Source organism: Hylaeus volcanicus, chromosome 4 (assembly GCF_026283585.1).
Source record: "Hylaeus volcanicus isolate JK05 chromosome 4, UHH_iyHylVolc1.0_haploid, whole genome shotgun sequence".
NCBI lineage: Eukaryota > Metazoa > Arthropoda > Insecta > Hymenoptera > Colletidae > Hylaeus > Hylaeus volcanicus.
Window position 1 is genome coordinate 27,378,373 of NC_071979.1, and position 14,590 is coordinate 27,392,962.

General features: G+C 47.3%; 1 protein-coding gene across 1 annotated transcript in view; it reads left to right on the forward strand.

Annotated features, from left to right (window-relative positions):
- LOC128875512 (uncharacterized) overlaps nt 1-14,590 on the forward strand; it is a 39,903-nt gene that overhangs the window by 4,116 nt on the left and 21,197 nt on the right. Inside the window, exon 3 of the mRNA XM_054121145.1 lies at nt 5,817-5,859. Within this exon, the coding sequence (XP_053977120.1) occupies nt 5,817-5,859 (43 nt within the window). The remainder of the gene's footprint in view (nt 1-5,816; nt 5,860-14,590) is intronic.

Consider the following 14,590-nt stretch of genomic DNA (forward strand, 5'->3'; position numbering starts at 1 on the left):
TGGCGTATCGTGCTCCTGATTTCTCCCGCGTTGTCGTTTACCCCGATATCCGTTAGTTAAAAAATTCGTTGAGCGCGTGCCGGCTGCACGACCACTCGCCACCCCTCGTTGTGTTTTACGGGCCGAGCATACAAAATTCGAGGGAGAGGACAGCCCGAGGAGAAGGAAAGTACGAATGAGCGGTATCCAATGCGTTGAACCGACCTCTCGATCCAACCCCTTGGGTGGCTTTGCGTAAGGTTGTACTTGTCCCGTTATGCTCGTTCCAGATTCGATCAATCTGGGAAGCCAGGAGGATCCAGTAGGGGGCATCATCTCCAAGGTTTCTTTTTCCCCCCTTTGCTTTCAAAAGTCTCCAACTTTCCGTTTCGGACAAAATCTGCCGCGACTTTATTTTCCGATACATAACAAATTTTTCAAATGCAAAGTTGCCTAAAATTCGAGATTTAAGGTTTCCCCCTTTCCCTTTGCTTCTAGAAATTTCAAATGCCAAAATTGCTCCCTCTTTGCTCGAACATAGGAAAATAGTACCATTTCGTTAACGTTCCGTTGGACGCGAGTGACCTTGTCAGGCGAATCTTCAAGTTCAAAGTGAAGTTGTATTGTCGAGGTGGAATCGGTGTTCCTTCGTAACGGCGAGTAATAACTGCGAGGGCAGTGTTCAGCACGTTAGGTACACACATGTTAGAGCGTTTATCGCGGTCTGCGATACGACGGTGCACCGTACCGTTGAGCCTCTAGTTAGCAGCTGTGTGACTTGCTCAACGGTGACCTTTGTTTAATCGCCTTTTCGTTCTTTATCGTTTATTACGCACCGATGCACGCGCCGCCATACGTCGCTGCGCCTATCGCTGTACTAGACCAAGGGACGGGGAACCTGCGGCTCGAAAGCCGCATGCGGTCCTTTGCGGTCCTTCCTTCCACTCTTTTCGCGTGTTCCGTCTCTTGTCCGCCTTCCGCGTTTATTTTAATCGAGGAGGAATACAAATTTCATTGCTTCGTGTTTATGGACGCGACGAATATGATTAGGATGACCGATGAGTACGATAACCGTCCTTACAACGAACCCTAGGACGATTACAAGGGACCATTATTCCCTCTACTTCTGTTTCATGTCCTTCCGTTCCTCTCGACTCCTAGTTTGTCACCAGCGTCGTATTACAAAGCGTGGGGGCCTAACCAAAGGACGTGTCTAGGTTCATTAGTATGTGCCGTTAATTTCGTCGAATTTTCGAGGACCCGTAACAGATAGCTGACCGCGCTACCTGCGTCACCCCTGTCAGGATACGTTTTTTGGCGGGTACACGGAGAGGTAACAAGACAGCGTCATTTATAGCCGTGTAACGATCCGCGTGTGATAAACTGGCAGACACCACGGAGAATACATAATCGTCCAGTCGATTAATAAGACACTCATCGCTGACAAGACGACGACAGTAACTGTATCAGCTACTGTTTACAAATAGCGAGCTCCAAAAATAGTGAAATCATGCTTTTGGTTAGGTATCGTAGATATTGTAGCTTATTAGCGTAGTAGATGCTAGCATCCCCCCGTTCTTCGAAGTATACAACATTTTTTGTTGTTTTTTTTTTGGGGCGGGGGGGGGGGCCGGGGCGATGTGTATATCATACAAACTTTGCGAGTTCTCTTTTGGTTAAGGCACAAATGCGTAGCCGTGTAGTAGTGGTTGGGAACGGTAGTTAGGGAGCAACGGGTAAAGCGCTCAACATATTCTTACGTATTTTTATCAATCAATCGATTAAGACCCAGAATTGATTTCTACATCCAGTCGAACCCCAGAATCGAGTAATTTATTTTATTTAGTATTCTGTCGCGTGCTACGGTCGCGCGTGCTACAAGTTTGTCAAAGCCCCGTCCTATGGGCCCTTCCGGTGGCGACTGTCGAAAGAAAAGCAGAAAAGAGACACGAGGAGCCTCGAGTAATTCGCGATAGCGTACGGTTGCGACAGAAACGATATTCTTCGTCGGTGGCTAGCGGTCACGGTGGGGTAGGTTGCACCTGTGCGTTCCGAGTCACGATACACGGTTCTCTCGTTCCATGGTTCGTGGCTCCGGTTACGAGTTTCCGTCTGCGTTCGGGGTGCTCTTAGCGGTTCGGTTTACTCGACTTTTTCGCAGGTTCACCATTACCTATGGTAACGAGCTGGAAAGGAAGGAGGCATGTCCAGCGCGTCTCGCGACGATAGACAAAGAGATGCGCTCGGTGCATCGCGACATGTGCAACGACGTAGTCGTTGGAATTGCTAGGCCTTCTGCGTAGGCAGTTTTGCACTCTCGTCGCTCTTGTCCACTTAAGACTCTCTTAAGATGTCTGACTTAGGATGTTAAGCCTTTATGACATAGTGGAGAGATAGAAAGGGTGAAATTTATGAGATCGCGTACAAATGCAAGAATATAGACGCACTTCCTTTTTCTGGGCGAGTGTTTGTTCGGTGTGCGAGCACCTACCTAATCGTGGGTAATGACTCATTCCAATGTTCGTTGGAGGCTATCGATCGATCGTCGGCGATATTCAGTCGGGAAGGGTGGCACGCGCCCGTTGGTTCGGACTCGTTACTCGATCGATACCCACACTCTCCCGTCGGGTTCCTTTTTTTTCTACTCGCGGTGAAGCTCGATAAGTAAAGACGAGGGAGAAGAGAAGAGAGTCTCGAAAATCGATAGAGGCTCGTCGAAAGGACTGCACTCTCGGATTGTTTCTGTTATCCTCGGCACTCGATCACGTGTTCGATATATTCGATGTTGCGCAGGTCAGGGAAATAACAACTATCAGGTTTCTCCTACCTGTCCCTCGGGTTGTCGCCTAATTATTAGGTGATAGATAGACAGGTTAATTGCAACATTGCCCAATAAAATACAGAAAAGTGAGTAGAGCAATTCCTCGTTAAAACGTTCGCAACGAAGCCCAATCGAGACCCTTTAACAAGGGATGCGAATTTGAATTTGCAAAAACGTTATTCGTCCAGGACAGCACTCGGCTATTCGTGGTACGAATAGTCAATTTCCACGTTGAAAAGGAACGGTTCGTTCGGACGTGGAGATAGTCGCGCTAAGAAAGGGAGTAATTAGGCGAGCGAGTGCTCGCGCGTGAACGATGCAGGGGAAACGATGGGGCGCTAACGTGCCTCTGGTGTCTCCGGTGCTTCTGGTATTCCAGAGGGGTCGGTCTACCCCTAGGGAGGGGAAAGTAAGGGCTCAGGGGGCAGACATATGAGCACACATGGAACGACAGTCGCCACCTGGCACGGTGTAGCCGAACGCTTGCCATCCCCGCGCGAGTATTAGAACCTACGTACGGCCGGGTACCCCTGGAACGTACTGTGACCCCAACCCTCGACTTGGCTCGTACCATTATGCATTGTCGTAGGATTCTCTGTTTTCCTGTCTCCCAAGCCACGGCGGATCGATCTCCTCCATCCGAACGGTTACAACAACCTAACGATTCATTGTGAATCGTTTCACGACCAAGGCAGAGCCAACGATTCTTGATACCTTGATCCTCTGGTCCAACGAATTTTACTTTACATTTGATAAGAACATGGTTTTGTTTAGTTGCTTATGCAGGGGACGCCAGTGAAACGATTTTTCCACCTATACCAAGGTACCTGTAGATAGGCATTTAAATCTTGAAATTTTAGTTTTAGGATTATTCCGTACAATACGTAGATACAATGGTCTTTGTACCTCGAATAAAATTAACCCCACGTTGCCCAATTTTTCAAATGGCAATAATTCTGATGGCAATAATTGTCTAACAATTATCTTCAATGGTTCCGTTAGGAACAGCGCTCGAGTTGTTGTTTATGTTGTTGTGTAATAAAATATCAAAGAAAAATGCTGTTGACGCATATGTGCGTGAATGCGCCCTGTAGGACAAATACTGTACTCGAAATTCGTGGCTAGATAAGAATTTCGCCACACCTTTGCCTCCCGAGTGCGTTGTCACGTGTCGTCGTACAGAATTTGCCACGCACGATCAATCGATCGCGGCACATGTGGTCGACGATAGCGAGCACGTACGTGCACGCACGCTCGCGTTAGTTGTACGTTACGTTCGGTAACGTACTCCCAGCGCATCCGTCCGCAGCATCTGTATTCTAATCTCGTACGTGTTTGGTACGCGCGACGAACGTTGGTCGTTTGTAATTGGTATTTATGGAACAGATTTTCACGTCGAAAATAGATTTCGGAGGGCGGTTATTCCCGTGCCAGTACTCTGGTACCGTAGACTCACCCCAGGTTCACCCTAGTTTCTCTCTTGCCGGTATATATATTTAACCACTGTGTTTTTTAGACGGTTCGTCTCGCCTGCCACGCGGGGTCACGCCAACGCGAAGGTTCTCTCGCAGCAAACTACGCTATGGGCGCGTTCAAAGAATTCTCTAATTAAAATCCACTAGTACCAAGCTTGTTGCATGATCTTTCATCGTTTGCAAGAAAACGTGGATCGTTTATTTAGGTGCTGATACGTGGATAATAAGTTTGATCGTTGGAGAAGAAACTCGCAACGACCGGAAGTTTCCACGCATGAAAATGTCATGGGTAACCTCGCAAGCTTGATAACCGCAATTATCTTCGTTAGCCTTTAAATTAGAGTGTCATCATCGCCCCAGTTCATGCTTACGCTTCTAAATGCTTCGCCATCGGTGTCGACACAATGATACACGCGATAGCCGAGGAACAATTCTTCTCGAGTAATTTGAAAATTCTTCTTACCCTCGTGTAACAAATACCCGCTGCTCCTTTAGTTTTCGCTACCGGTATCGTAGAATATTTATCTTAGAATTAAGAATATTAATTATTTGTAACAACGTAAATAAATATGAAAGTAGCATCTATCGGAAACGATATCTCAGGGACGAGGAGAATCACAGATTTTATCTGATTTAATCTGATTCTCGTCCGTTGCTGTTTGGCCTCCGCATTTGCCTGGTTTTGGTTAGTCGGTCGCCGTTAACCGTAATCGCAACGTTCTGTGTAACCTTCCTATCGCGGAAAGGGCGAGGCAGGACGGGAAGTGTCGTTGAGGAGGCGCATACCTCGAGAGGTGAAATAGAAATTGGCAATGGAAGTCGTTCCTTCTTCCTTTCCGAGGCAAGCCTGGTTCGCTCTGTGGGTTAACTGCCAAGAATAAAAAAAAAAGCTTCTCGGTGGCTCGATGTCCGCGAAACCCGATCGATGCCACCGACTCGCATAGCACGCGTTCGTAAACGACCACGTGCGATCTCGGCTAAGGTGGAAAGCAACGCAGGTAGATTGGGCGAAATAACGTCCGTCACAGAGACTGCGCCAACTTCCTGCGGAAGCGTTTCACGGTGGACGCGGCAACGAGGAAAGGCGTTCCGGTTCTCTACCGACCCTCCGTACTCTGTTACACTTTCCTCCGGCCGCGATACCTTATCCTGCGTTCCTTCGAGTCCTTCGCGTGTTTTACGCGTCGCAGACGCGCCTTGCGCGATCAACGTATGGAGCTGCTATAAATATAACCAGCGCACCAGCAGTCCCTGAGCAACTCGGTTTTATATCCGATCGGTTAAAGAGAATTAATAACATTTATTTGGAAGATTTTCCTTTATCGTTGAATAGTTTGTCTTGTACACGAATCTTGGTTTGGAGCAAAATTCGAACGAGGTTGAAAATGATTTTATCGTTAAAAACTGTATATAACGAAAGAGATATATAGAGTTGCTATATAGTCGGGCTTATAAAGTTATATTTTGATGAAATGAGATAACATGTTATCCAAAATAGGATTTCGAATGCAACCCGACTCACGCCTTTCCTCAAATTTCAGATGCCTCTCCTTGCAAGCGCCCAGATCGTCACACCAACGACGGGTAAGTGTTTCCTTCTATTCTTCTTTATCTACAAGGAACTGCTTCGAGCGGTGATAACATAGCGTAACATAGTAGGGATTTTTCAAACAATTTCTATGAAATTTAGAACATAAATATTTTTATTTTTGTGCAATTACTATCATTATTTAGTTCGTTCCTCAGTGCCTCGTTTAACCGCTCTATAGAATCCTTAAATAGTCTCAATTTCCAGTGTAATTTACCAGAAACACTCTCGAGACCTAAATCCAGAAGTGTACATTTTTTTTCTATCCGAAATGACCGGTCCCTTTAAATCGCCGCGCGTAGAATTGCTTTTCTTCGGCACCTCGGGTTGACAAACGTTCGTCTTTTCCGCGCGTCAAGCCCCATTCATGATTCCTAGCTTCATTCATCGATCGTCGCGAGAAAGAGCCACTTATCCTCCCCGCCTTGGGTTCCGCGTCGTCTCGGATGTCAGTCTCGCTTGCCGCCGTTCACGTTCGTTTTTGGTTCATGCTTGAACCTGCACCCGCGCGTTACCACCGGCTCCATCCTTTCTGGGTATTCCCAATTTTACGCGCCCTCTTCCTATCCCCTCCCCCGTAATCCCTGCTGACGTCTTCTTTCTTCCTTTTCTTACTCACTTTTTGTACTCCGTGTCATTCTGCTTCATGTTTTCTCATTTCATGTTTTCTCATTTTATTTCATTTAATTCGATTTTATTTCATTATGCTTTGTATGCGTATCTACACATATTTATCTGTCTCCGTCTGTTAACATTTTCGTGGGTTACATTTCGCACCTGTAACTTGCGACTGTACCGTTGACCAAACGCTCTTAAGTAATCTCATCCTGGAGTGTCATAGACGATCCTCTTCTCTCTTTTTTCCCGTCTCTCGGTCTGTTCTCTTCGGACCTCTGTAACGATAACATTCCGCTCAATTAAGATTCATAATACCGCCTAAGCAACTCGCACACGAGTAACGGAGCCGCTGGGCATAAATATGTAAAGGTCTATTCTTAACGTCTTTGTTACGTAACTATACAGTGGTAGATGCATGTAAAACAAGATGTAGTAATTGAGCTTAGACGGTGATATTAGTGACAGATAACATTCAATTATTTAATTATAATATCGCAGAAAATTGGGTAGGAATATCAGGAAGAGTATGGTATCGTAAAAGAATAGAAAAGTATAAATTAGAAATTGGTTTATACGATCGGATTATTGTATATTTCTATTAATTTATTATTTAAATCAAATTCATTACCATCCTAGCAATACAGAACTCCTCGACTTACGTAAACCACGCGATATCAGCGTTATCGTATCGGTTATAAAGCCTCTGGAAGTAACGGGAGTTGATTAAGAACAATCAAAATTGATCCGTAACTCGAATCAGCATAGAATCCGAACAAGAAATCCTGACTGAAATATCGAGAGATCGCAGACAGCAACGGTTCGTTTTCGAAACGATCGTCGATCTGCGGGAGGATCGAGATGCAGCATGTAAAAAAAAGTCGAGGCGAGAGAACGACCGAATCAACGCGATCCTCGTCCCTCGCGTTTTCCCTATCTTCCTCCTTCTCGTACTGTTGCTATCGTAACGGTCGATATTCGCGTACACGTATACGCACGGCGTCTCCGTCTATTTTTCTCTTCGTCATTCTCGCGACGCGACCGTTAAAAAACCAAGCAAAACGATTCCGGCGACCAAGTTCGCCGCATCCCTGCTCGCCGAGAAGAACGCCCACTTTGCCTCCGCGTGGAAACTGTTCCCCGGTGTGTCGTTCATTGGACAAACTTGGAGAATTCCAACTATAGGGAGTAACGATGTTTATTTCTGGAAGTAATAGTTGAAGAATCTAGCGTTCAACGTTATCGAGAACTTTTGCTTAATGTATTCATTTATTGTTCGAATCGAAGCTTGACATTTAAGAAGAAAGCTGTGCATCTTATTCAAACAAGTACCATTTAAACTTGAACTGTATCAAACTTTACGTTAACGTTAAATTTATTCGTCAAAATTTGACCAAAATGAAAAACGCTCAGATTCTGAGTCTGGAACTGACTCGACGCGAGATACCCTTCTATTTCGTGTTAATAAACTATGTAACATTTAACGAATTACGAAAGAATGAAGTAAAAATTATAATCGGATACTGACTTACGAATTTGTACTTGTACAGCAATATACTCGTCACGCATACGTCGCGTTTCCAGTCTTTCCATAAACGACCACACGCAAACGAACCTCCAGCGATCTTTCTCTCCGAGCCACGCCACCCCCCCCGCCCCCTCCCTCTCCCCGTCGCGCCTTATCAACCGAAGCTTTCGTTTGCTCGCAACTCGTTTCTTTCTCGCCCGTTGGGGAATGCCGTAACCGTTGGGCAGCATCGAGAATAACCAAAAATTAGATCGACCGAGTGGAAACATCTATCTTTCCTCTTGCTAGGGAAATGGAATTCGTAGGTAAAGTGAACACTCGCTCGGATGAAATAAATATATAGTACCGATATTACGAAAACAAATAGCATTGTCGAATTCAATTACTCGTCCGAACGCTAGCAAAGTGTTAACTTTCGTTGAAACGCTGGCGTACCTCCATTAAAAACCTCGGCAGACCTTTAAATGTCTTTCGACAACAGAAAGAGAAAAGGACCGGTCCGATGGTTCCCTTCCGTTAGCAACAAGAAAAATCGCGGCCAAGAACGCTCGAGAACCGAACAAGCAAACGAGATCCCTGTTTTCGGAGCTCTCGTCAAGAGAACCCACGGGAAAAAAGAAATCTGAGCTACTTTCGTTATGTATCCCGAAGGACGTTTAAGGGGATCGTTCTCTTTCTGGGATTTTTCGAAAAGGCGGTGAAACTTTGAGGCGCTCGGTAAGAATGCGTCGACGCAGCACGGAACGTGTGGAGGATCCCGTCCGAGGATCTATGCGGTGGTCTCCCTCGTGAATGCAAATGCTTTGCGTTCCTTCTAAGAACGCCGCGACTCGGGTGGTGGTTCGGTGGCGGCGGCGGCGGCGGCGGCGGGGAGTAGGGGGGGGGGAGGTAGGGGGTGAGGAGGAGTGACCGAGACAGACAGAGAGCAAGAACCCTAAGCTGCCATTGGAGGAGGTTTCCCGCCAAGATGCCCCACGCCAGGATAACCGGTTTGTCGGTGGAGCCGACCAGCTTCTCGAAATGTTTCTCAGCTGATCGCCGACAACGTTCCCGCTTTTTTCCCCTCTACCCTCCTCTCCTACTCTTACGGGGTTCTTTTAAACGTTGCTTTCCTTCGGGCCCCTCGAGAAAAAGAGAGAGGGAGAGAGAGAGAGAGAGAGGGGGGGGGGTGATGTTTCGTTTGCTTCTCGATTTGTGGATTTTCATTTTCGAGGATTTAACTTTATTTTTGGGTTATTTTTAATTTCGTTTATCGTGTAACAATTTATCTGGAAATGAATCGCGAGTTAAAAATGAAAACTTATTTATGAATCGACCCGAGACTTTCATTTGTTGAATCTAAAGGGGAGATTCTTCTATTCTTCTACCTTCGGAGAAACATTAAAAAATTTGCCGATCTTCCCAGTTCTTATAGCTGTTCCATACCCTTGTCAGTCCCATCGCTGGCTAAGTGTAAGGGCGCGTTTCCAGGACTCTTACTTTACCTCTGTGTTTTCCCTCTCGTTAGCCTCTTGTCTTGCGAGGGTCTCAGGGTTGGCGGGAACATCAGAGGGTAGGAGAGAGAGAGGGATGCTGGAGATCGATGGAGACTGAGATGTCCAATCTCGATCAGAATGGTCCCGGAGCTTTCAGGTAGGTGTGGGAAGATGTTGGCCACTCTATGTAGTACCTGTGTCCCGCGGTCACGAGAATGGGATACTACTTACCTGGGATCCCCAACGGGAAGATCCCATGAGAGGAACCTGCACGTCGCTTCTTTCGGTGTCTGTTTTGCTCCGTTCTTGTGTGGGACCTGTCATTGTCGTCTTCCTAGCCGCTAGATTTGTACCATTCGAAGGAGAATCGTTTCTAGGACAAATTCTCGGAGCAACGGTAATCTTTTTCAAATTTTTCCCTCGGGCTCCAGAAATTCCCATACGACGGGGTAGTGGCGTCTAGGGACCGACGAGAAGATAATAGAGGGAGATTAGTTGGTCAGCTGATCCATCGGTCAAATTAACACGTTGGTCGTCACGTCACACGGAATGGGTGGTAATAACCCAGATCTAACCGAGAAGTGGGTGACAGGATTTTTCATTAAGGAACGAAAGAAATGAGATACTACTTGAATTATCTAATCTTCAACGGTCTCGAAACAAAATTTGAACTCTGTTCAATGTAACGCTTCTAGAGTCTTCTCGCGTGCAAGCATCGATTACGTTTCATTCACGCTGTCCCTGAATCTTTTACGACACCGAGTCTCCTAATATTTGTTGTGCATCTCGTGGCCGGATCGCGTACCATTGATGTTTTTCAAATATCGGTCGCGGGAAGCCGATAAGACTGATTTAGATATACGATAAGTCTGTAAGGTTCTTTGTACAGTTCTTCCTATCTTCGAATCCACTTCACGTTTTACCGCGGCTAGTTCTTCGAACTAAACACACCCAGAAACTGAAAGTTACTCGAGGAAGAAATATTAATTCGTCCAGCCTTGAAATAACGCGACATTTTACACACACACACACAAAAAAAAAAAAAAAGAATTATTCCCATTATTTCGAGCACAAAATTCGACCACAATATTATTCAAAATTTTATCTTAAAAGAAGACATCTTAACTTCGTTTCAAGAATGAAGTAACCGTGCAACGAGATAACGTGTTATATTCGAGTGTTCCCGATGTAGGTCGTCGAAGTGTTTCCGCAGTCACGTGATCGCGACGCTCCAAATACGAGACGCGACGGTTTGGTATAAACGGCGACGCGCGATAAGAGGGAAAAAAAAACGCGGGATTCGAGAGGATGCGCGGGCATCCGTGCGAAGGAGAGGACAGAGAGAGAAGGAACGCGCGAGCGCGGGAAAAATCTGAGGATGCTTAGCCCCCAGCGGGGGCTGGAGTTACGGTGGAGACAAGGGGGGGGGGAGGTGGGGCGGGTGAGGTCCGGCGGAACGAAGGAACAGAGCGCCGACGATGACGGGGCGTCGCGGGAGACGAAGAGGTGGGGACGACTAGGTCGACGCCGTGGCAGAAAGCAAGCACGGTCTTTTAAATCGGCGGCTACGAGGGATTTAAAAATGGCCGTGTCTGCCTACCCCCTGGCAGCCGTGCCGTCCCGGCCCGTCCCGACCCCTCAGCTGGTCGGGCAAATACCATCAGCTGACCGGTTTTGGAGGGAAACTGACGGTCGTTTCGGCTCGCCACCGTTTCGAGCGTTTCCGCGAAACTACTCAATGATCCACCGACCTTTTCAACCTGCTCCACTCGTGATGTATCGCTTGGGAGGTCCACGACCGTCTATTTATTTACACAAGACGACCCAGCAATTTTTTGAATCGAATACGTGTACTTGTGGTCCTTGGTATACTTGTAACAAAACATTAAGTTTACCGTGTATAGGTCCGTATAGCTTTCGAGTCATTAATATATCAACATTTAACAAATAATTTTAGAATCATATTAGGCTGCCCTAAAACTTCCTTTCTTTTTTATTAGTAAGTAATACGCGCACAATGTTTTCATACAGTTTGCTCGATTACTGTCGCAACCCAACATAATGTGTTTGAGATAGCCCGTAACAATATCGACGATGCACGTTGTCTGCGTAGGTTACCGTTATATTTTACAATAATTTCACTCGACCCGAAATACAACATATAAACACATTCCTTGTGAGCATCCTCGTGAAACGAAACTCCCTTGGGAAAGCAGTGACAGGTCCCTTTCTGAGAAGCTCTTGGCTACCATCGACCGCGGGAACATGTGCGTCGGCGTGAGTAGCCGTCCGAGAGATGAAAAGTCGTGTCGAGCGCCAAAAGAAACAATGAGCCATGGAACAACGTAGAACAGGCTCGTTTCCGGCCCCGGGCGTAAATTATTGCTCGCCAATCCCGGCAAGTGTAAGCGGAGACGTCTCGCTACCCCTTGGCGAGTTGTCGCCTGCCCCTCTTCCTCTGGTCTCGTCCTCTTTCTCCCTGAGACACGCACATAAACAGCGAACAAGTGGAGTGCTGGCCTTGACGGAAGCCGCGGGAAGGAGAAAAATTCGGATGTGTCGCGAAGCAACTAGGCCTACGTCGCGGGTGTCCTTCCTTTGTAAGCGGAGATCAAAGGGACGCCTACCACCCGCGCATAGCTTCCTCGAACAGGTAGGGGGTGGGAGGGTGGTGGTCCTTATTCGTGGTTCTTTCGGTTCACCCCCGCACAGGTACCTACGCGGACGGGGCCAAAACCGAGTAGCTCGTCTAGAAAGAAAGAGGTCGGATGCACGCCTCGACGGGTCGTTTCGAAGGATGAATTTTATTGCGGTCTTCCCATCATCCGTTTCTTTTATGCCCGTTGGGAGGCTCGAAGGCGGTCCCGTGCGGTGGATTTTCGTTGGAGAAACCGCCGTTTCACGAGCACACAGCCTTTTGTCTCTTTCGTCTTATCGTTTCACCCTTTCCTCTTTCGTTTTTATACGTCGAGTGGCGCGGACGGACGGGGAGGAGGTGGTTGTCCAGCACGAACGCGTGGCATTTTTCGAGCGAATCGTCAGATATTGCGCGTCGCACCCAGCGACGGTTAACCGTTGCGCAACTTCCTCTTTCCTCTCCGCTTCTTTCTCCCTGGTCATCCCACCCGCTCGCGTATATGTGACCGTTTGTCTGCATGCCTGCATGTATACCCACACTCGTCTCCCCGTCATCCCGTCACCTCATCCGCTTCATCTTCGCTTCCACCCCCCGCGGCCCTCTCCCCCGTCCTCCCTCCTTCCTATCACGCCCTCCCCACCCACCAACGTTCCGGCTCCGACCCCCCATCTTTCTCTCCGCGCCCTATTCCCACTCTATTCTCTCGTGTATATCTCGGTTCTCCTCGTTTCTCTGTTTCTCTGTTACTCTTTCCTGCCGCTTTTAACTCGACTCTTAACGGCGGATTTGTGCCCCCAGCAACAGCGCCCTTCCAACTAGTTTTTTTCTCTTTCTTTCATTTCCTGCATCACTTACCTTTATCACTCTCACCGCGTCCGACTCTCTCCGCCGCGCCGTCGTGTTGTCGCGACCGATTCGAATCGAATTCCCTCGATACTCCCTACGCGCTATTTATCTCGCCCTTTAAACGTCCGTTTTCAAGCGAAGCCCCCGACCTTTAAACTCCCGAACCGTCGAACGTCACGTTTCTCATCCGTGGAAACTCGAACGTAGCGACATTCCGATCACAGATGTCGCGTTGTCGCGACGACGATTCTTTTCCATTTTCGTGGCGAATGGATCGGTCACGAGCAGAGGAATTAAAAGGATACTTGTATAATGTGATAATAAAAATCGTAGTTCGTAGTTCGGATAGTACGCGAATGAGCAAGCGGTTCAGTGCCTAAACGTTGGAGGCTGGACGTTCCCGCCCGAAATTCGTTGCAGATCTCGTGGATGCGCGTCGAGATCTCGGGATCAGGTTGTAAAACAACCAGAGCCTAGCCTCCCCTCTCGCGTCGATATCATTCCCATACGTTCATTTTATTTTCGTATTTAATATGGCGAATAAAGTCGTTAAACAAACGAAATAAATCTCTGGAGGCTTTGGGCAGCCAGAGGGCTTTGTGCACCGCGTAAAAAGGAGCAATCGGAATGAGCGACCTTCGAACACACACCGCGGTCTCCCGCATCCTCCCTCGGTAACCGACCTAGCGTGAGAAACGAGTTCTTAAGGAGAATAGCGTTGCTCGCGGATTTTCATCCTCGTACACTCGCGGATCGGGGGAAAAAGGATCGGGGAAGGTGAATTTAATATTTTTTAGGACGGCGTGTGTAGCATTGGGATGTCGACTTCTTGGTCATCGAGTATAACGAGCCTAACGCGGGAACAGGTTGTAGGAGACCCCAGTTGAAGTAGTCGCTTTTCCTTAGGCTATCTTCCCGCGCGATTCTCGCGACGCTTGCGCCACGTAACCATACGTGGCTTCTCTCGATTCGTTACATAACGAATTTTTCTTATTATCTTTTTATTTGTTCAAAGTTACATTTCATTTCTGTACGAATACGCGGTCCCATAAATATTTGTAGAACATCGTCGAAACATTTACTTGGAAACATCGAACATATCGTTTTATGTGTCTCTATACGTTCAGTGGGACCAATTGGTAGATTGATCGGAATCACTGTGCGAGGGAAAGGTTGGTTCCATTCGCACGCATAGAGGCCGGTCCTACAATCGTCGATACGTGTATACGCAGAAAAAGCAACGAGTACCTTTCTAGGAAGGCCTTTCTGCGAACAGTACGGGCTCGAGGTAACCGTCGGCTCGCAAGAAACGTACATATCGTTCTCAAGGAATAGCGGAAGGAGCCAAAGCCTATAGGGTGGAATGCGGGAGATATTAAGAAGGGCATTAAGCTTCCGTGGTGTTCGACTAGCACGGTAACGCGGGTAGACTTCCTTTGTCGGGAAGTTGGAAACCTCTTGGCAAGAAACTTAAAGGAGCTCCTCTTCCACGACTCCGACGATGAGTCGTCGTTGCCAGAGAATGGCCAGAAATCTAGATAAACATTTCGAATAGGGAACAAAAGGTGAAAAGGTTTTAGTCTGTCTCTCGGTAAGAGTGAGTAATTATTGGAATTCTAATTCGA